Source organism: Neovison vison, chromosome 5 (assembly GCF_020171115.1).
Source record: "Neovison vison isolate M4711 chromosome 5, ASM_NN_V1, whole genome shotgun sequence".
NCBI lineage: Eukaryota > Metazoa > Chordata > Mammalia > Carnivora > Mustelidae > Neogale > Neogale vison.
Window position 1 is genome coordinate 149102020 of NC_058095.1, and position 24659 is coordinate 149126678.

General features: G+C 35.0%; 1 protein-coding gene across 2 annotated transcripts in view; it reads left to right on the forward strand.

The window, feature by feature from the left end:
* The window catches only part of GPC5 (glypican 5), a 1436212-nt gene that overhangs the window by 474886 nt on the left and 936667 nt on the right, over positions 1–24659 (forward strand). For both annotated transcript variants that reach the window (XM_044249951.1, XM_044249952.1), the window contains exon 6: positions 8580–8700. In XM_044249951.1, coding sequence (XP_044105886.1) covers positions 8580–8700 — 121 coding nt within the window. The remainder of the gene's footprint in view (positions 1–8579; positions 8701–24659) is intronic.

Sequence of the window (24659 nt, forward strand, 5' to 3'; positions counted from 1 at the left end):
TTCTGCTAGTAAAATAAAAGTCATTTAAAACACAGGAAGTGCTAGATACTATGGACTGAAAATTTCCAAAGCTGATTAAAATATTTTCCTCTAGGGAGACTGAGTTACAAGGGGACAACCCAAACTGTAATTTAAGAGATGTGCTTGTGATATATAAATATTATTTTATAGTAAATAAAATTTCCCTAGAAGAAAATAGATTATGACTTCAAGGATAGAGTTTATATGGAAAGTCTCTGATTAATTGACATTTGAGGGGAAATCTGTCATCACACAGGTAGCTTCCAGTTTCTTTACATTACTCTGTGTAGTGGATTGAATATGGTGGCCCTGGGAAACCAGTACACTCTGAAAATCAGAGGTTCTTTCTCTTTGATTTTATTATGTCACCTGTTGGTAAGAACTACCTAGCACTTTTGTTTGGATGGTATGTTGGTAGTCCTAGAATTATTTTTATTTTTTTTAAGATTTTATTTATTTATTTGACAGACAGAGATCACAAGTATGCAGAGAGGCAGACAGAAAGAGAGGAGGAAGCAGGCTACCTGATGAGCAGAGAGCCTGATGCAGGGCTAGATCCCAGGTCCCTGAGATCATGACCTGAGTAGAAGGCAGAGGCTTAACCCATTGAGCCACCCAGGCACCCCGGTAGAATTGTACCTTGCCCCTAATTTTAAAGTATTTATGATGCAGTTGGTAATTTTATATTAGCAATTTAATTAATGTTGGTGTCAATTACACTTAAACTGTATAAGATGTTATGAACTTTTAGAATTTAGTAATGTCTAATAAAAGGTTATTAAATGAAATTTATACCCCAAATAATTTTGAGTGCTTTTTGGATCCAAATGGTATTTATTAGTATTCAATCCTTTAAATAATATTATACTTTCATATAATGTTATCAAACAGTGAAGTGAGATGGAAAATCAGTGCAAAATGGTAACTATCAGTTATCATAAATCCATGAAAGAAAGCCCATATCTTACTAAGAAGAATTTAATTTTGAAATGTGTGTCTTGGAAAACAGATGTTAGTGTAGCATTTGATAAGTATATATGTAAGCACATGTAACAGTATGTGCAATTGATGATAGCTAGAACTGATCATTTTATTTTATTTTAAATATTTTATTTATTCATTTGGGAGAGAGAGAGAGAGCAAGCATGAGAACTTGAGTGGTGGGCAGGGGCAGAGAGAGAGGGAGAAGCAGACTCCTTGCTGAGCAAGAAGCCCCTCAATTCCAGGAGCCTGAGATCATGATCTGAGCTGAAGGCAGACACTTAACCGAATGTGCCACCCAAGTACCCTTTTAAATTTGACAGTTATTTTTGATCATTTTAAATTTGACAGTTACTTTTGAAGAAAATGAGAGTAATTCGTTATGAAACAAACCATTATTATTATTTGCTTTGAATTTTCATTTTTAATTTATTTAATTTTTTTTTTTTTTTTAAATTTTTAAGTAGGCTTCATGTCCAGTGTGGAGTCTGTTGGACTTACACTCACAATCCTGAGATCAACACCTGAGCTGAGATCAAAAGTCAGATGCTTAGGGCACCTGGTTGGCTCAGTTGTTAAGCATCTGCCTTCTGTTTGGGTCATGATCCCAGGTTCCTGGGGTCCAGCCCCACATTGGGCGCCCTGCTCAGTGGGGAGTCTGTTTTTCCTTACCACCCCTCCCAATCTCTCTCTCTCTTTCTCAAATAAAAAAGTAAAATCTTTAAAAAAAAAAAGAAGTCAGGGGCTTACCCACTGAGCTGCCTAGGTGCCTCTGCTTTGAATTTTTAATTCAAAAAATTAAAACAGAACCTTTGGTATACCTAAGGTATTTATCGTTTCTTGGTAAGATTAGGGAAGGGTTAGGAGAAAGGAAATAACTTAAGGAATGTACTACTTTTTTACTTAGGGGTAAATCTACTTTTAATAGAATTTTTATTAGGTAGTCAACATTTGTTGATATGAGAGCCCCCTAAACACCACTAATTTTTGTAGTAACTGGTTTTTCATGAGGAAATATCACTTTTCAGGTTCACACAGCCGCTCATCATATAAAATATCTTGAAACAGCCTCCTTGTGATTCCCCTGCCTGGACTGACAAGCACAAATACATGCCTTGCCAATCGAAGAGTTAGGATGAAGACTGATTAATATCCATTCTTTAATGAGTTCTTATTTTCTAAATCTTTCTAAACATGTTCATATTTTATTTATTGTAGGGATCTAAACATTCTCTGTTGTCTACTAAATAAAGCATGGCATTACCTTATTAAAATAATGTTAATGAGTGTTATCCATAAGATATCACAAATACAATCTCTGCAGTAGGAAATTGTCTATAAATAATAATAAATACTGTAATAAGGTCTGCATTAATTCTATTTATTTTGACTTTATTATTTAAGTTCAGAAACCTAGATCTCAAATTAAGACCCTATTGATCTGTAATTATAAAGCCAAGTAAATAGTGGAGATTAACTTAAAAATAGTTTGTGGCTCCACAACAGAAGTAGTTAGTGTGATCACAAAAAGTGTAATCATGTTGAATCGATTCTACAGATGTCTCCATTCTCTAAATCCCCTGTAAGCCTCTTACCTACCATGAAAGGTAATTCCCATAAATCTGGCACATAAAATCAATCATATGACTTCTTTTAATTCTGAGATTTCAAAGATTAAGACCTTCGCTGTAGAAGAGAAATGTTATATAGAAGCTGCATGTACATAGAGCCACACTCGTGTCCAGTGTCACCCAAATATTTGGGACAGATTGACACACAAAAATACCTGGGGGTACTTAACTTTCATGTTTGCTGCCAGAAGAAGGAAGGGAGGCCCAGGAATGGTTTGAAAGGAAAATCTGTTGTTGAAGACGCTCATTGATCAATACAATAAATAGAATATTCTTCCCAGACCTTTTTACCCAAGATAGCACAGGATTTGCCAGAGCCAAAGACATTCCAGTGTTATGCCTTCTAAGATTTAGGAGACTCAAAACTCTGGAAACTCAAGGAATTTTAATATATAATCACCTAGCCAAGTCATACAAAAAACATTAGGCAAAAAAATGAAATGTCCATTAGTACTACTATAACTATTACCACCAACATGGCCCCCATTCTCACTCTTTAACCTCCAACAGAGATGGTGATGATGTCTGGGTGTTTTACTCATTTTGTCTTAACTTTAAAGTTCTTATATCCTTCTTATATCCTGTCCCAGTGACGTTATCAAAGACTTCTAAGACAGACAACTCTAAGGATTTTGTAATGAATTCCAGGGTCAGATCCCAAATATTTTTTCCACCTGACATTGTATAAGTGCATGTCAATATGCCATACTTTTGATGTGAAACTGAAACAAATTCAACTGCATTCTAAATAAAGTGAAATTAATATCAACTAGTAGGGCATGACATAAGTTTCCAATAAGAAATGTTGGTAGAGTCAGGAGAAATAACTTCCTAATGACATACTGTGTGGATTTATTAGCACTTCTTTTTAATATTTCATATGTTGAATACAAAGAGAATTGAAATCTTGTTAATCATCATTTTAAAACATCTTTATAGAATGTAAATATATCAGGGCTTGCCTTTTTTCCATACTAATGAAAAGCAAGTTGTACTTGGGGAGTGAGTATTCCTATTAAACTGCTGTCATCTATTACCCAACCTGCTTAGAAGAAATAAGCCCAGATGGTGGGTCTATTACTTCTCTAACAAAAAAAGTGCCTCTTTTTTTTTTTTTTTTTTTGATGTGTGTTTTATTCCATTCTTCTAGTTGAAATGCAAGCAATTTTTCAAGTCAAGAAACCTCTGTAGGGATCCTTGAAATGTTTTATCCATTACTGGTACATTTAGGAGGAAAATGTGATTAATGATTTATTAAAATTTCATAATAAAAAACTCAGAAAGTCTTTGTTAGAAAAATTTTATTTGATTAAGAAATCATATATTTTGCATGCAAAGTAAAGACAGCAGGGAGTAAGTTTTTATATCAAACTAAGATCCTAAATTACTCATTTAGTGATGACAAAAGCATTTAGCCCATGTTAAAAATACCTGTGTGGATCTTTTATTTATACAGGGTTCAGTGAAAATTTGTCTGTTGTATACATTTTAAGACAAAGAGCATGAGGAGTTTTTAATGTAAGTGTTTGATTTGGGTTGAAAATACAGACAAATAATGAAATATTCAAATCTTAACTGTAGAATTCAGTTTTTTTTTTTTCCATACAAAATGAGCATTCTTGTGTAACCAGGACCCAAATCAAGGAATATATTACTAGAATCCCAGAAATCCACTTCAACCTTCTAGACATTATCTCCTAGAGTAGCACTTATGGTGAATTAGAACACTGATTTATTGTCAAACTTTCATAGATGGGATCATAGAGTATATTCTATACCTTGCTTCTTTCATTCAGCATTAACCTACAAGATATTATATATAATTATGATTCATTCATTCTCATTGCTATATAGTATATCATTATATAAATATACTACCATTTGTTTTCCCATCTTAATGCTTATGGACATTGGTTGGGGCTATTTAAAGATTTATTTATTTATTTATTTATTAGAGAGAGAGAAAGCATGAGAAGAGAGAGGTCAGCAGGAGAAGCAGACTTCCTGCTGAGCAGAGAGCCCAATGCAGGGCTTGATCCTGGGACTCCAGGATCTGAGCCGGAGGCAGTTGCTTAACCAACTGAGCCACCCAGGTGCCTGGTTGGGGCTATTTAGAGTAATACTTCCCTGAGCATTCTTATACCTGTCTTTCAGTAAACATTGCTGAGTATATCCCAGGACCATGGGATTGTTAGCTTTAGTATACATGTCAAATAGTGGCTTACATTGGTTTACATGCTCATCCACAACGAGAGAGGGCTCCCACTGGTCCACGTCCATGCCAACCCTTGGTATCATCTGTCTTTTTCCTTTAAACTATTCTGGTATGTATGTATTGCTATTGCATTGTGATTCTTCTTAACCCTATTTAAAAAAAAAAAAAAAAAAGGAAAGAAAAACTGGTTTTTAAAGGTGATTTTTCACTTGAAGTATCTTAAATGCAATGTTGCAGTATTTTTCCTTATTTAAGTAATAATGTAAGAATAGTGATATTGAACTAATGAATAATACACTAGTTTGGAATGGGATTCTTGATCATTTGTAATTGTGATAAAATTTATCTGTGCTATCAACTGTGACAGTTAAGAATAAAAAATGTGAATTTCTTCAGATTATTGTGACTTGACATTCCTGCATCTTGAAAGAAAAGTTCATGATCTGTACATAAACCAAGATGCAACCAAAGTAGTTTACAACTGACCCATGAAGAATGTGGGGGTTAGGAGCATTGTCAAAAATCAATGTATGACTTTTGATTCTCCTGAAACTACAAATAGCTTACAGCTGACCAGAAGCCTTACCAATAACAGTCGATTGGCATATACTTTGTATATGTATTATATACTATATTCTTACAATAAAGTAGGCTAGAGAAAATAAAATATTGTTAATAAAATAATTAGGAAGAGAAAATACATTTATAGTACTGTATTTATTGAAAAAAAAAATCTATGTATAAGTGGACCCAGAGAGTTCAAACCTTTATTGTGTAAAGTTTTACTGTATTTAAAATTGGTAGACGAGACTAAGTTTTCATTGCTCATATTATATCTATGTTTCTAGAGAAATAGGGGAATCTTATAGCAAATTTGCCATCTATTATTTCAACCCTCTATCAAGCATTACTTCACTCTTTAGCTGGCAGTATACAACTGTTCATTGTGATTTTTTTTTTAAAGACTTTATTTATTTATTTGACAGAGAGAGATTACAAGTAGGCAGAGAGACAGGCAGAGAGAAAGGAAGGGAAGCAGGCTCCCCGGTGAGCAGAGAGCCTGATGCGGGGCTTGATCCCAGGACCCTGAGACCATTACCCGGGCCGAAGGCAGCGGCCCAACCCACTGAGCCACCCAGGCACCCTCATTGTGATTTTTTAAGAAAATAGTATATCCTTTTCTAATTATAAGTAGTAAAATATTTGAAAATGCTATAGTTACAGGAAAAAAATTACAAAAAGAAAAAAATGCTTTGCACAAAACTGATTGTATTTCCGGATTATATTAGTTGATTTCAAGAGTTTTCATTAATAATTATTGAGTGATTGTATTTCAGAGCTCATGTTCCCTGGATTCATACCTTTGCTGTGCACTTAACAAAGTGTTGCATTGGGAAAGATACTGAACATAGTCATATCCTACATATCCTAGATCCCCAATCTGTAGAGTGGGAATCCTTATAATATAAATATAAATATAAATATAAATATTGTATGATGTATTAGTCTGGATTCTCCAAGAAGCAGATGACAAAAAGGAATTAAACACAAGAGGGTTTTATTAAGGGAAAGGCCTATCCAAGCAAATGGGGTGGAAATGAGTAAGGCTGGTAAAGCTGTTAGTCAAAAAGCACTTGTGACCCAGAGTGAAGGGGAGGGGTAAGAAATTTGAGTGGAAGCGTTCAAGCATGACCTACAGCCCAAGGAATGGTTAGCAAGGGTTTCAGGGAATCCTGAGACAAACTTGGCTGTCAGAGGAGCCCCCTGTCTTCCACTGATGGTTCTGCATTAGTATCCCTGCTGAACACAGTGATTGGTTGGGGGTAGGTGCAGAAATAGATTTCAGAGCAAAGCAGTGGGTACAATTAAATTTCCTGTACTTTGAGGTCTATAGGCACATTCTCATGCCCACAACAAATGATTATCATGTGAATAAACTGACAAATTCCAATGAAAGTATTTAAAACAATGCCTGAATCATAAACATGCATTTGTCCACTTATGTATTCATATTATTCATCATTATTAATAATAAATACAATACAGGAACCACAGGTGCAATCTGCTTGAAATATTTGGAAGAAAAATATAATAATGCTACAGAAGAGTTAAGAAAAGTTTAATATTTATAGTTTACTTAATTCCTTCTAAGTAAATGATATTATTACACATCAATAGATTTGTATAATTGATTTTCTTCTATTGTTATTGGTATATATTGCCAAATCCCTAATGCATACTGGAATGCTTAACTCTACACCCCTCTATTTCTGCTTTAAAAAGTGAGTTCAAGGTTGTTTTAAAAATAAAAAAGATCTATTAATATCATTATTTTTGTCCCATGCAACTGATATTATCGATTTAAAAAGGTTCCATCATTTAATTGGAGGGATCTAGTTGGTAATTGTTTGACCCACTTATAGAAGTTAATCCCTGGGCATGCAGAACTTGGGGAGGAATTGGATATTCCTTAAAACTTCTTTTGTATGGCCATATTCTCAACAGTGGAACCTCCTTTCACCTTTTCAAAGAGTTTCCATTGCTGTGGAAAGTCCAGAGGGTTCATGTGGATAGCTGTGTTACTCTGCTCAAAAAGAGGGAAGAAATATTACATTAAGCATAATGTGAAAATACTTGCTGAAAAGTCTCTGAGGCCACTTTATCACGACTTCTATTTAAACAGATGACTCAGAGGAGAGTCTTAAATGGAAAGAGTATGGAATGTTCAGGGCATGGCCTCCTATCTCTTACTTTTCCCTATTTGTACTCTTTGTAAATAGAACCCTAGCTATTCTTCCCTGTGTGTGTTATTCTTAGGCCTTTGCCATTTCTCCTGCTGGGATGTCACCTGATCCCTAATCTCTCACATGGCAGATACCATTCCTTCTAGCTATTCCAATAGCATATTGAACATCTCCTTTATTCCTAGCATTGTGACTGATGAATCTAAATTATCATTTTAGGAAGAAAGTAATTTGCAATGACTTTAACCACCTATAAAGACCCCCTATTACATACAACATGATTTACTAGTTCAGATAAATGTTGATGAAGATTGTGTTTTTTCTGCTTGCAAAATATTTTGCCAGTTTTAGTTATTTATGATGTTCATACTTTTGACTTTTATAGTCCAATATGTAAAAAAGCATTGGGACTCATTTATATATTGTATAAAATAAAGTAAATTGAGGGCACCTGGGGGGCTCAATGGGTTAAGCCTCTGCCTTCAGCTCAGGTCATGATCCCAGGGTCCTGGGATTGAGCCCTGCATTGGGCTCTCTGCTCAGATGGGGGGCCTACTCCGCCCCCGCCTCACCTGCCTCTGCCTACTTGTGATCTCTGTCAAATAAATAAATAAAATATTTAAAAATAAATAAAGTAAATTAAACCAGATAATATAGTTTCAGACGTATGCATAATTCAGCAAGATCTGGTAATGAAGTGGGATATATAGTAGCTTTCTTTAGTATATTTAATAAATAATATTAAAACAATTAATTTTTGGTTATGTCTTTGGAGAGAGAAACATTAGAATAGTTTATATTTGCATGGTAAGCATTTTACCAAAAAAAAAAAATGGTGCAACTGGGCCAGAGTCTGTTCCAAGAAAAAAAAATATTGTACACTCTTAAAAGAGCAAGATTCTGAGCTCAGGTATGTTCAAGTGGTTGTGGCAGATAATATTCTGGCAGAATACTAAGTCTTGTATCTTCCACTTTTCATTCTGTTAGCTATACTCAGCGTGTGGTTGGCACTGGAATCAAAGCCCAATCTGGAAATCCTGAAGTCAAAGTCAGAGGAACTGATCCTGTGATAAATCAAATTATTGATAAACTGAAGCATGTTATTCAGGTAAGTGCTGATACCCTACTTATTGGTATAATCAATGGTAAATAATAAGTGGTTGCTTTCCATTACAAGTGATAAATCTATTAATCCTATCTGATGGTCCTACCCAAACATGATTATTTGAATAAATTATTTATATCGCGAGTTTTAGAAATATTTTGTTGAGAAATTTTCGTACAGAATCAATGTACAGTCGTATCTTAATGGAGGGCAGTCAATATCTGTTAAAAGAAGCCACAGACTCACAATTTCAAAGTATAGTGAAAATCTTAGGATAAGCTTCATTTCCAATAAATGAAGTTAGACATGGGGACTGCTGTGACAATTAGAGAAAACGCAGACCATAGGAGACACTGGAGTCACTTTCCAGGTAACTCTCTGAGCCTTGCTGTGAGGGTTTTTGCTCCAGTTTTAATAAAAGGTAAGTCATAAATGAATAACAATGCATTTTTGTGTTTATTTCCTGTATCACCTTTTACATGTTATCTTACAATCTACCTAATGACTATTTATGAAATACTTATGTTTTATCCTTAATAAACTGTAATCAAGTGTATATTACTATTTTTAATATATAGCGTATGAAGTATGTAAATGTCTATCAAAAGAGCATTTCATTGAACTAATCTTTTAATTAGAATCAAATATTATGTTACATGTTGTAATGGCAACCCTCCGTTCTTCATCTATTGGAGTTTGGGCTAAGAAGGACTATTTTTTAGGTATTTGTCTTTTTATAACAATTTATCTATGCATATATTTTCATTTTTTCTAAGTAAAGTCTTGGATGGATAGTTGATTCTTATTTCTGATATTCTATATCAGAAACTATATACCTAAACAGTACTGATTTTTTATGAATATTAAAATACTTTAGGGGTGCCTGGGTGTCTCAGTAGGTTAAGCATCCGAATCGATTTTGGCTCAAGTCATGATCTCAGGTCATAAGATTGAGCCTAAAGTGGGCCTCTACATTGGGCACAGACCCTGCTTGGGATTCTCTCTGTCCCTCTGCCCACCCTTCTCTCCCCCTGACTCACACAGGCACACATTCTCTCTCTCTCTAAAACAAAACAAAACAAAAGAAAACAAATTAGAGTCATTGTTATGCTTTTCATAGTTGCTCTGCAAAATTTGAGTTTATGTAGGCCCACTTCTTAGGATTCCATTTTTATGAAAGCCTGTGTCTTGATCAGAAGAAATGTAAGCATTAAAGGTCCTATATCCAATACCATAGATCTCCCCCTTCCAGGAGACAATAGTGATTACTTTGGCTATTTTATGACTGGTGCATTGGGAAAACACAGCAGTCACCCTCGATGGCAGAACTAAAAGTAAGTTCCATTGAGAAAGTGTAGGAGAAAAGTGATGTCATGACTCCTAGTGAGTTAAACCTCATAGCCTCTAGTGAGCTAAACCAATTCTCTCAGAGAGATACCTCTTAGGTAAAGTAGATAGTTGCCTTATACTGCTAGTAGGCCAAGTGCTCTGGCATTTCTTGAACCTGAGTGATATTGGGATTGTGTCAGGAGTGGAAGTGACATTGATGGAAGCATCAGAATGAGCAGTACAAGCTAGACCACAGCCCGGGGCAGAATGTCTTAGATCTGGATGGAGATCTGTTGTCCTCAGAAGGTGTGATATTAAGCCCATCAGTAAATGTCACTTAGGCATTTAGAAGAAGGAGGTCACTCTTCCTGTCCAATTTTTGGAGCCTTTATTTTCCATAGTAAGAAGAACAAAGAAGACCTCTAGGTGAAATTAATCTTGACTCAGTGAGAACCTAATGGGGGTTCAGGAAGATTTAGGATATTATATTAATACATGAATTGCTAATGGCTCAATAGACAATCTTTTAGGAACTCAACACATGAGATACTCTGTAACAAAGACCTGTGTGCAGGAGATTTCTGGCAGGGTGCCTTTACAGTCAGTAAAGGACTGGAGGAAGTAGCACTGTAGAGAGAGAGAAAGCAATTGAACCATATTTGCAGTAATAATGGAATCTTCTTCTGAATCCAGTAGGAACTCTGAAGCTAGGACAGCACTTTCCAGTTGACCTGAATTGAAACAAGGAGGTGGGTTGTTGGACCAGTAATTAGATGAGGGCTATTAGGGTGAAGGCAGGGGAGTGTTACCTTAGCTCTGAGTTACCAGCAGCCAACAGCATTACCTGCAGCTGGAGGAACAAATGCCTGGTCTCACTGGTACCTCATAGCATCGTGCACTGTAACATAGTATAATGAGGTATGCAGATCTAGACTATTCGAAATTCTAGTGCACATTGCTCATAAGATCAAGAGAACTGGTTCCTCTCTTTGAGATAAAATCTTAGTGGTCTCCAAAGTGGGCTAAGCATTCCCCCAGAGAGTGCACAAACCAGTCCACTGGACGGCAGGAAGGAAAAATGAACTTCAGTGTCCATTTATGCTATCTCATTATGTTAATTTATTCGCTTGTAGGAAAGTGTATAAAATAGATAACAATGCGATGGCACATGTGTGTAATGTAGAAATATGTAAATACACTTGTCCAGTAGGTGCATGTTCAAACTTTGTGGAACATACACATGATGAAAGCTGATGGAAACCTTGTTATAAGTAATGAGGCTGGAGCTGCTATTTAGGAAAGCGTCTACAGATACAAGAAAACATAGTCACAAAGAAATAAGTAGATAGTCAAAATATAAAGGTTTATAAAAACTCTTAGGAAGAGGGTTGCTGGTATGTAACCCATCCAAGAGAACATGACTGTCTTCTTCTTCATTGGTTTTAAAGCCATATCCTTTTCAAGATGGCAGAGGGAAATAATCCCACTTTTTTTTTTCCTTTTTTTCTTTAGCTCCTGTGTTAAATTGAACCCAATTCTTTCATCTTTCTATGAGTGTACAGATCTCCAATTATTCATGCTCAAGTTTTGTTCCAGTACTATAAAAGTATATGATATAAAATGCTACCTTTGAGTTCTATCTCTTAAAGGCTATAGGATGAGGATTGAAATTTAGGTTTTTAGAGAAGATAGCAGAAAGTCATTTTGTACAGGTGTCGTGAAAATATTCACCTTTAATGGCTTAGAACATGTTCTCTCCTAAACCAGCTGTCCTGAAGATGAAGAGATGTTTTTGATTTTGCTAGACTTCTGACTGCTAATCATACATGTGTGCCCTTGTGGGGATGGCTATTATACTGTCACTATCAAGGAGGAATTATAAAGACCTAGCACAGTGTCAGGTCTGAAACGTTTCAGAAAATTGTCTTCTGTAAACGATAACTTCTTAATTTGGGAGGAGTGTGAGACAAGGGGAGGAAGTAAAGGTAGGAATATATTTCAGAATCTAATCTGTAGATTTAGATGATCACTTATTTATGTTTCCACAGAATTCCATCTTTCTTATTGTGATGGGTATTAAGTGCATTTAACAGTGAAAATGACATCTGTCATCATAAGGATAAGCTAATGTTCCTCTTGTCCTTTTCCCCTGTTAAATATATGGAAAGAAGCCAACCACATTTATTAGCAAAAATTGGTTCCATTCATTAGCCTCCAAACACCTTTCTTTTTGGCCTGTCATTGAGCTGCACCTCATTTTCTACCATGTAACCTCTGTAATTACAGTCACTAAACAAGTGGGTAGGAACTTTGCTTTGAAAAATGGTACTTTTTAAATATCTTTTTTCCCATTTTATTTTATTTCTTTTCAGTGTTCCAGTATTCATTGTTTATGCATCATACTCAGTGTTCCATGCAATACATGCCCTTCATAATACCCTCCACCAGGTTCACCCAGCCCCCACCCCTTGCCTCTCCAAAACCCTCAGTTTGTTTCTTAGAGTCCACAGTCTCTCATGGTTTGTCTCCCCCTACAATTTAAAGTCTTAATAATTGATTTATTCAAATATTCAATCAGTACTTATTGGACTTCTACTATGGACCTTCCTCTGTACAAGGCACTCAAGTTAAAGCGGTGAACAAAGCTGATACAAATCTCTTCACATGAGATTTACATTCTAGGAAAAAATATGTAAGTACAGTAACTGTAGCTGACAAATATAAAGAAAAAAAATGGTATGAGGTAGGAAAATGTACTTAAGAAGAGTGTCCCTGTGGAGGCCACCAAAAGGGAGATGTTTGGGTTGATACTGAAGAAGGAGAGGAAGGGAAGCTGAAAAATCTGGGAGAACTGTGTGTGGGGCACAAGGAATACTACATTCAAAGGACCTGTGGTAGAAATAGGTTTATTGTATTCACAGAACAAACTGAAGGGCATGTGGCCACAATAGAGTGAGTGAAGGAGAGAGAAAGAGAGATATATTCTGAATTAAGGGGAATTTGGTAGACCTCAGCAGAGAGTTTAGATTTTATCCCGGAGAGGGTGATATAATTTAATTAGTGTTTTGTAAAGATAATTTAGTCTTCACTTTGGAAAATGGACCAAAGTAGAAGAAGAGCAAAAATAGAGGAAGTAAGCAACAAAGGCAAAAGATCATGGTGATTGGGACTAGAATAAGAAGAGTGGTCACCATGAGGAGCCAGGGATTTCAATAAATACAGGAAGGAGAGTTAATTAAGATTTGTTGATGGATTGGAAATGGGATAGAGAGGGAGAGAACAAGGGTAAGAACTACTCTTGGTGGGGTGATGGTGTCATTAAATGAAACAAGGAATTCTGGAAATGGAGCAAGTCTGGGGTTTAAGTTGTTGGGGTTGATTAGTTATGGTTCTGCAACATTTGAAATGCCTCAGACTCCCGAGAGGAACATCCAGAGCTCGGGGGCAGCCACAGAGCAGAAGGAATGTATTTGGGAGCATCAGTGTTAGATAGTATTTAAGTTGTGGACTATGAGGTTTTCGCCTTCTTGTTGGAGAATTAATCCACAGCAAAAATTTTAGGGGAGAATATAAAAAAGCAGAATCATACAAAAGATGTGTATTCCAAAAATGTAGGAACAGAGAAAACATTTATTAAATGTATGTGATACCATGTACCTACTTAGACAGTTGGTGTAGGACAGACAAGGTATTTAATAACATGAACTTTTCTTTTACTGAAGAATTATCAGTGTTCATTATAAGAAATTGAATTTTATTATTTTAGAAAACTTTACAAAAGATGTGGAAAATAAATGTTCTAAACACATCTAAAACAGCAAGTAGTCTCAGGAAATAAGTCTTGTAGGCTTTTGCTGTACTTAATTATACATACAATTAGATAAAAATTTTGACTTTTTTTAAATAAAACAAAATGAGATCAAAGAGTGATTTAGTTTTGTGTCCCAAAGAACTCCCTTAACAACATATAACATGTTTGTTTCCATAGCAGAAAATACTCTGCAGTATCCTTGCTAGTGCATGTATATTGCTCTATCGTATGGAAAGACTATAACTTTATGTAATACCAAGCTAAATTTCGATATTTAAATTCTTACCATTTTTCACAATAACAAATACTGCTAATAGGAATATTCCTAAAGGTGAATCTTTTTACAACTTTTTCCCCTTTTATTTTTAGATGTTATAACCAAGAATTGGCCAGTTGATAATTTTAAGTATTTTAATAAGTACTACTAGATTTTAATCCAAAAAAGTTGCAGGAATTTACACATGAAGCACGGGATATCTGTCCACTTTCACAGCATGTCCAGGGTGTAGTTGGGAACTTGGCAGTGACCACACATTGGTGGTAGGAAAATCACATGGAATTCTAAAGACAAAGGTAGTAATCCTTTAGACAGTTCTTTAGGCATGTTAGCTTGAGCTGATAGTACCTGTGGGTACTCCCAAGTATGGCGAAAATATATCTTAATTGTTATTAGTTTTTAGTTTTTAGTTTCAATAGTTTTTAGTTTCAAGGCTTCCTAAAGAAAGGGCCTAGCAAAAACAACTTTAATTTTATTTCATTGTTTAGGAAAAGTGTTCTGTTTTTAAATCCTACCAAAAAAAAAAAAAAGTTGCTCTGGAGATCTGATGTAAATGGGGATTTAGGGATTATAGCTTGATCCTCAGGGAATATCTCAGGCACTTCAAAGACCCCTCACTGACTCTGTAAATCCTTGTGAGTTGGAAACAGGAACAGTGGAGAAAAGAGGAAAGTAGTGCTTGGCCTTTCACCATCTGTCATTCAACCCCTTTCTCTGGAGAAGCCATTGTGTCAACATTCCAGAAATTTCCTACATTTTAAAGCCCCCCACTATAGGGAGACAGTGCTTGTACCATTGAAGATTACCTGTGTTGAGTATGGCAAGAGCTAGTGAGGAATTTTCTAAAAGGAGAATTTTTAAAGAGTTCATATGAACTTTCCTAGATTGAATTGCCCTTTGATAATAGATTAGAAATAATACTTGATTTCTTAGTATATTGACTGAGGATATGACTGAAAAATTTAATTCAGATTTTTTTCTCTTAGCAAACTTATCTTAAAACTTCTCACTGATATTGACTAAGTTTGTTTAGGGCAAAGTTGTGAGCAAAAAATAATTTTTGCAGCAGCTTATCTTTAAAGATTAAATAACATATATCATTTTTCCTAAAAAAAACACAAAAAAACAAAATGATATCAGCAGTTAAAAGCCTAACTGCTGAGTATGGTTAGTTATGAATGATAATGACTACTTTACCTACTTTCAATATGAAACATAAAAAGTAATATCACAGCAATTTTCTGTAATTCTTTTATTGCAAAACCAATAAACGCTACAGTGTTGTTAAAAGTACTAGATTTAAGTAACATTTTATTTCTTCAAACCTAATAATTCCAATACATAAGAGAATATTATCAGTTTCTATTAAATATTCATTTTTATAGAGACTAAAACTTCTTTGGAAATATGTCTTCATGTATAAAATAAATTTGGTTTTTAAATGTGAGAAAAAGCAATAATCATAACCATTTGCTTAAAACTACAAAGTATATAGACATTTTATAATATGTATTTCAATAATCACAACCTACTGGGTTCAAGCAGAGATGAGAACTCTCTTATTTCATGTTGGAAAAGATGGTAGTAATTGCCTCTTTTCTTTTTTCCCATTTTATTCCTAGAATACCAATATGATAAATAGTAACTTTAGAGCTGTGATATAGTAAAGCAGAGGTTCTGATTTAAATCATAATGGATAGTTTTAAGCTTAGTGTCTATAAATAAAAAAAATAAATAAACAAGATTTTTAGTATGTCAGTTTCTGAATTCTGAAAATTATCTAAGCTTTTTTCATGAAAATACTTATTCTAATTCACATTTTAGAAACTTCTTATTAGTAAGAGTTTATTGCAGAGATGCAGGACCAGTCAATCATAATTGATTAGCCAGGGATGTCAGCTGATTCTGTGGATTTCCTTTACTTCTACAGACTCCTTTTCTTGCTCAGGGAATTCACCACAGCACCTTGACTCCTTCGTCCTCATCTCATGACACAGCAGTGTCACGTCCCCAGGCTTACCATATTAAAATTCCAGAAAGAAAGACACCTGTGATTTTATATTAGCAGTGGAGTAGTAACCAAAACACATTTAGTTATCTTCTGATTCAGACGAAAGTATTTGAAATGTACTCAATAACATTGAATGTCCATCTAATTTAGCAATTAGTTGGTGTGAGTAAATTCAATGGAAGGTTGCTTTCTGGAGTGTGTAGTATAATGCACTGACTTCACTATTGTCCATTTCATTAAAAAAATCAATTGTCAGCATAAAACCAACCATTTCAATTAGTGTACAATCAACTGGAAATGAAAGGATTTGGGTTGGCCATTGATTTTTTTTTTTTTTTTTTGGAGTGTATGTGATTGTTCTATGTTGGATAATATTTTACTTTATATTCACTTGGCTGCTACTGATCTTACATATTATTATTACCTATTAAGTTTTGCACCATTTATCTACCAGGTTTTCTGTTTGTCAAATACATCAAAGGAATTTGAACACTAGAAATTTTACACTTTATATTTGGTGATTAGCCATTTAATACGCTAAGACTTTTAATCTTTCTGTTTAAAATATAACCATGAAATGTGGTTTATTTAAAAAAATGATGTTCTAGGGACGCCTGGGTGGCTCAGTTGGTTGGACGACTGCCTTCGGCTCAGGGCGTGATCCCGGAGTCCCGGGATCGAGTCCCACATCGGGCTCCCAGCTCCATGGGAAGTCTGCTTCGCTCTCTGACGTTCTCCTCGCTCATGCTCTCTCTCACTGTCTCTCTCTCTCAAATAAATAAATAAAAAATCTTTAAAAAAAAATGATGTTCTAAATTATAGCCACTTCCCACAAAAATTCAGATTTATTGTAAAAAATTGAAATTACTGGGATTTAAATATTTTCAGGAATTGTGAAATCTAAAAGATACATGTATGGCATTATATTATCAGAAACTAGAAAAAGTGAAAAAAAAATGCCTTTGACAGTTACTATCTATCCATTCAGTAATGTCAAAGAACCTAAAAAAAAGAAAAAAAAAAAAAAGGAAGAAAGAAAAAAAAGAAAAGAGAAAAAAAAATCCCAAAACAAAACAAATCCCTTTTATTTCGATAAAACACACTGACCACAGTACAGCAATATACTAAAGAGTGTGAGTTTTGAGTTAGGATAAGGCATATCACTAAATTCCATCTTCTGTAGGTAGTAGCTGTATGTCTATAGTCACCTTAATTAACATCTTTTGTTATATAATCAAAAATATTAAAAAAATCACAAGTGTGGTGTCATGTAGAGAAAGTGAAGCTCTTTTTTTTATTTTTTATTATTTATTTTTTTAAAGATTTTATTTATTTATTTGACAGACAGAAATCACAAGTAGGCAGAGAGGCAGGCAGAAAGAGAGAGGGAGGGAAGCAGGCTCCCCGCTGAGCAGACAGCCTGATGTGGGGCTCCATCCCAGGACCCCGGGATCATGACCTGACCGAAGGCAGAGGCTTTAGACCACTGAGCCACCCAGGTGCCCCTGAAGCTCTTTTAAAAAAAAAAAAAAAAAAAAAGATTTTTATTTATTTGCCAGAGAGAGACACAGTGGGGGTATAGCTCAGTGGTAGAGCATTTGACTGCAGAGAGACACACAGTGAGGGAGGGAACACAAGCTAGGGGAGTGGCATAGGGAGAAGCAAGCCTCCCACTGAGCAGGGAGCCAGATGTGGGGCTAGATCCCAGAATCCTGGGATCATGACCTAAGCTGAAGGCAGCCACCTAACATCTGAGCCACTCAGGCACCCCAAAAGTGAAGCTCCGAAATACTGCTGGTAGAAAGTAAACTCATGCAACTACTTTGATTATTAGATAGATTTGTGGAAGGCTAAACATAGAATTACCATATGAGCCAGAAATTTTACTCCCAGCTTTATACCCAAGAGAAAAGAAAATATGTGTCCACACAAAAACCTGTACATAAATCTTGATAGCAGCATCATTCATAATATCCAAAAAATGGAAACCATGCAAACATTCATCAATTGATGAATGGATAAATAAAATATTATATATCCATAAAATGAAACCTTGTTCAGCAGTAAAAAGCATTGGATATGGATATGAATAAAATGCTACAACATAGAAGAACCTTGAAAACATGATAGGTAAAAGAAACCATCACAAAAGATCACACATTGTGTGACTCTATTTACATAAAAAATGCTAACAAAATTTTTCATTATTTTACTTGAACATCAATTTTCATTTGTATATGGAATAGTCTCTTATGCTGGCAATAACTATTAGTATATTGAAGGTTTATCCTGCCTGACCTTGATAGTTTTGCTAATACTGTGCTAAATAAGATAATTTTTTTTTAATATCTGAATGTCTCTGAAGTTTTATCAGTCTTTCCCCTTTTACTTGCTGACCCATTCATTGTTATTTTCCTAACATACTATGATCTGATTGTTGCCTCCATCATTCCACTGAAATGCTCTTGCTAATAAGTTCACTAATTATCTTTTTCTTGTTGTTCAGAACTTAATAGCCTTTTATCAGTTGTCATTTCTCTTGAGCATTTAATATTACTTATCTATGCCTTTGATCATCTCTTTGAGCTCCCTCTGTGATTTCCCATCAAAGTTTCTGATTACTCCACCATGGGATCTTCGTGTCTTTCCTTAATATCTTTAAATTGAACTCAATGGAAGAGTTTTGAAGATAAAACCAAGAAAGTATCCTGAAACATAACAACACACACAGCAAAGAGTAATAGTAAATAGTAAATGGAAATAGTAAAATGATGATACATTAGAATTTCACCCCAGGAGATCCAAGTAATATAAGAATTTCCCATAAAAGAATCAAACTAATAGAAGAAATTTATCAAATATTTTTCTTCAGAATTAAGGAGTCGAGACTCCAAATGGAACCTACCAAGTGACCATCACAATGAATTAAACATACACATCCACAATAATTGTGAAATTTCTGAATACTGAAAAGAAGATATTAAAATCTTCCAGTGAAAGAAACCAACCAAAAAAAATACACAGAAATTCATGCAAAGATAGCTGTTAGACTTATAATTTCTTATTGACAGGAATACTAGACAAAAAAGGACAAGCCATACCTTCAAATTTTGAGACAACTCATTTCTGACCTGAAATTCAATACCCAGCTAAAGTAGCTATTAAGTATAAGAATAAATTTAAAATATTTTCAGATTAGTAAGCATACACAAATACATATTTTGTTATACCTTTTGTAGAAAGCTGTTGGCAAAGGGAGTGATCAAGAAATAATAAGATAATGGGGTTTAGGAAACTTATATTGAAAGCATCAGTTTAGAGAAAAGTTGACTCTGGCAGGCAAATTTATAATCTAAAAAGGAAAAAAATCAGCTTAAAGTGATATTTTGGAAGGTATGGAAAAGAAATAACTCAGCATTTGACAGATCTGCTAAATATTTAAGGAAATATAGCAAGGCATGCTATGTAACTGATAGATATCATGGCAATTATAGATTATGGTGGAATAAAAGCTTTATAGGAAAAGAAATATAATCATAATACACTAGCTCTGAAGTAAATAATGTATTTGTAAATATTACAGTAATCAAAACTTTGCTAAAGCTATATTATTTGGATGACAAAAAGGAATGGAAATTTGGTGTTATGGAAAATCAGTAACTATTATCAAGAATTGACAATGAAGAAACAGAAAAACTGCCTATTTATTAAAAGTTACATAGGTATGTAAGGCTAATGCTAGGAAAATTAATCAGGTTGATTATTATAATTTACAGGAGCAGGAAGCTGGTATATAAAGTGCTTGGCAGAGAAATGCTATTTTTTCTTAACATAAGCCTTTTGGTATTACTCAGTTTTCTACTAGATGTGTTTGTTACTCTGATAAATATAAATATAAATATAATTGTAAAAATGAAAGAGAAACCCTACATTGTGGCTTATCTGGACATGCATGATCTTGTCTTCCACATCTCCAGCCTCATTAGCTAATTAATTTTTCCCCTCTTCTACACAAACCTGACATCTACTTTCCCCACAGATATACTCCTCATTGTTTCAGTTCTTTCAACTGTTAATTCTAGGCCTTTCATTTTCTCTTTAAAAACAACAACAATTTTGGGGTGGAGTCTTTGGGTTTTCCACATCTTTGGGGTTTTCCACATAGTATCATGGCATCTGTGAAGAGAAAGAGTTTGACTTCTTCATTGTCAATTTGAATTCCCTTTATTTCTTTTTGTTGTCTGAATGCTGAGGCTAGGACTTCTAGTACTATGTTGAGTAATAGTTGTGAGAGTGGGCATCCCTGCCATGCTCCTGACCTTAAGGGAAAAGCTCTCAGTTTTTGACCATTGAGACTGATACTCGCTATGGACTTTTCATAGATGGTTTTTATGATATTGAGGTATATTTCCTCTATCCCTATACTTTGAAGAGTTTTAATCAAGAATGCTGTATTTTGTCAAAGGCTTTTTCTGCTTCAGTTGAGAGGATCATATGGTTGTTGTCTTTTCTTTTACTAATGTGATCTATCACGTAGGTTGATTTGTGAATATTGAATCACCTTTGCATCCCAGGAATAAATCCCACCTGGTTGTGGTGAATAATCCTTTTAATGTACTGTTGGATACTATCTGCTAATATCTTGGTGAGTATTTTGGCATCCATGTTCATCAGGGATATTGGTCTGTAATTCTCCTTTATGGTGGGGTCTTTGTCTGGTTTGGGGATCAAAGTAATCCTAGCCTCATAGAAACAGATACTTCTCCAAAGAAGACATACAGATGGCTAACAGACACATGAAAAAAAATGATCCATATCACTTGCCATCAGGGAAATACAAATCAAACCACAGTGAAATACCACCTTACACCAGCTAAAATGGCTAAAATTAACATGACAGGGAACAACAAATGCTGGTGAAGATGTGGAGAAAAGGAAACCCTTTTACACTGTTGGTGGGAATGCAAGCTGGTACAGCCACTCTGGAAAACAGTATGGAGGTTCCTCAATACATTAAAAATAGAGCTACCCTATGACCGAAAAATTGCACTATTGGGATTTATCCCAAAGATAGAGATGTGATGAAAAGAAAGGAACACATGCACCCCATTGTTCATAGCAGCAATGTCCTCAATAGCCAAACTGTGGAAGGAGGTGAGATATCCTTCAACAGATGAATGAATAAAGAAGATGTGGTTCATATACACAATGGAATATTACTCAGCCATGAGGAAGGATAAATACCATTTGCATCAAAATGGATGGAACTGGAGGGGATTATGCTAAGTGAAGTAAGTTAAGCAGAGAAAGATAATTTACATATGGTTTCACTCATATGTGGGATATAAGAAATAGTGCAGAGGAACATAGGGAAAGGGAGGAAAAATTGCATCAAAAGAAATCAGAGAAGGAGACAAACCATGAAAGACTCTTGACTCTGGTAAGTAAATTGAGGGTTGTAGAAAGGTAGATGCATGGGGAATGGGGTAACTGAGTAATATGCATTAAGGAGGGCATGTGATCAGAGGAGCACTGGGAGTTGTATGCAACCAATGAATCATTGAACACTATATCAGAAACTAATGATGTACTATAGGTTGGATAATTGAATTTAAATAAAAACAACAACAACAAATTATTATTTTTACTTGCAAAAAAACCAATTTTATCTATTTTTTCTTAAAGTCCTGGTTATCCATTATGTCTCAGTTTTTTTTTCTGACAAAGAACATGTGTACGCCTGTTTCTCCTTGGCACTCTGTGACTTATGAGAGCACTTCTTTAGAGAAAAAAAAAAATCAAGGAATTAAAAAACTGGGATATTAGATAATACCAACAGTGGCCTCTTTCCCTCTACCCAGATATCTTGGTTAGTCTGTTGTTCTTTATTATTTTGACCCTAACTTTGTTTTCCTATTCTGACTCTAGTTATTAAGTCATATCTCACAAACTTTGCTGATTTTTTGGCTTAAATGTGGCTGTTCTTTGTGCTGGATGAAAGCTCCAGAGAAACCTCTTCTTTAGCTTTTTCTGGATTTAAAAAAAAAAAAAAAGATCTTATGTATTTATTTGTCAGAGATCAAGAGAGAGACAAAGAGAGAAAGAGAGAACAAGCAGGGGAAGAGGCAGGCAGAGGTAGAAGCAGACTCCTTGCTGAGCAAGGAGCCAGGATGTGGGCTAAATCCTAGGACCCTGTGATCATGACCTGAGCTGAAGGCATCAGCTTAAAAACTTAACCAACTGAGCCATCCAGGTATCCCCTTTTTCTGGATGTTAATTCGAGTTCATAGTTCTACCGACTTCATTGAGCTCTGGGTTCCTAGGGTCATAGTAGTTCAGAAGGCTTTCCAAACAGCTCAGCTTTTCTCTTGCTATTCATGATTTTTTGGACCATATACAGTCCTCTCTTGGCAATGGTCAGAAATTGACTCCAAACACCCCAAAGTTTGGCAGGCAGAAAGTAATTCTCCAGATCTTCTGAAGCATTCCTTTGCCATACATAATTTTTAACTGGCTCATGCTTTTTCTCAACTTCTTGCAGGTATATTAAGAGTCTGTAATGCTTTGCAGACTCAATAAATGTATTCGGTAATTACTTAAATACCATTTTATGAATGTGCTTTGAAGATGTAATTTGTCAGAACAGAGTAGTTTCTGGATCTATTTCTTGCAGTTCAGGAGCACTTAACCAGATGGCCCCCTATAGTTTTGGAACAGTAAAAGCATCTCGAAAATAGGCTGACAGTAGAGGAATATGGTCATGGGGGATCAGTGAGAAAGTTTCTTAGGCACAGGATGTTGAAGAAGTGAAAGAAATACTCTACAGAGATTCATTAAAAACTAAGCTAAGTAAAAGTTCTATGCTAAAATTAAAATATGTATTATAATAACCTTAAGAAATGTGATCAGTCTTATGAATATAAGTTCTGCATTTATTACATTTTCACTCTGATATGATGGAAAGTTAATCGGTTTCATTAGGAATAAAACAAATCACAAGTTTTATAGTAATAAGTGTGAATAGGCATTTATATACCTTTTACAAGGCAGGTCAGTTACTATTTCTGAAAATGATCATTTTGAAACTTTATATCTGGAAATTTATTATCAAACAAGGCCGAAAACTCATTAAACAGATGGTGAAATGTAATTTAACTCCCTTTCACACTCCTTTTCCTTTTATCTTATAAAAGCACATGGGTTTGTCAGCTCTTAATTATAAAAGTCTTATTTGAACTTACTAGATATGTAACAAAACAAGATAGTTGCTAAATTTACCTGATCCTAGGGACTTTCTATTATATACATTCATTTTTAATTGAATGATAAGAAAATCTCTTCAAGACTTTTGTAAAAGAATCACATCAGAAAAGTTTATATTTCTGGAAAATATGTTCTTAAAGCCCTTAACAGATCCTGGAATGAAAATCATATTCTTTTTTGTTTGTTTGTTTAATTTTATTTATTTATTTGACAGAGAGAGACACAGCAAGAGAGGGAACACAAGCAGGGGGAGTGGGAGAGGACCCTGGGATCATGACCTGAGCCCAAGGCAGACACTTAACAACTGAGCCACCCAGGCACCCCTGAAAACCTAAATCTTAAAAATTAGGTATGTGATTTGTACTCATTTAATTGATTTAGAATTAGTATTTGATTTGTACCCATTAAAATGTATGGAGTTTAAATTTCATAATTCCCCATCTTAAAAAATGTGAAACGTGGGGGCACCTGGGTTGCTCAATGGGTTAAAGCCTCTGTCTTCAGCTCAGGTTATGTTCCTGGGGTCCTGGGATTGAGCCCCGCATCAGGCTCTCTGCTCAGAGGGGAGCCTGCTTCCTCCTCTCTCTCTCTCTGCCTGCCTCTCTGCCTACTTGTGATCTCTGTCTGCCAAATAAATAAATAAAATCTTTTAAAAATATGTGAAACATGTCACCAGCAAATAAAAGCAAGTTACTTACGTACTTAAATGCTGATTTATTTATTTATTTTTAGAAAGATTTTATTTGTTTATTTGAGAGACAGAGATCATAAGTAGGCAGAAAGGCAGGCAGAGAGAGAGCAGAGGAAGCAGGCTCCCTGCTGAGCAGAGAGCCCGATGCAGGGCTCAATTCCAGGACCCCGGGTTCACGACCTGAGCTGATGGCAGAGGCTTAACCCACTGAGCCACCCAGGTGCCCCATTAAATGCTGATTTAAGTAACCATACTGTGTTTTCTCATTGATGAAAATTGATAGCAAAATTATTATATTTCATCCAAGAACACAGTAGCCTTATTAGAAAACTAATTTTCAATGTCTGTTTTACAAATATGCTCATAACTAGAAAATTTGTCCTGTTTCCATGCTAATTCATTGAAGTATCATATTTTAACTATTCTTTAAAAAAACCTCTTTATCTGACACCTTAGAATGTATTGCATCTCAACCCATCAGTGCATTTCTTGGATTTATAACAAGGAAAAATATTCCAGGTGTTATCCATTTAAAACAACCCTCAATGCAGAATATCATCTGTGTTGCCTTTTGACTTCA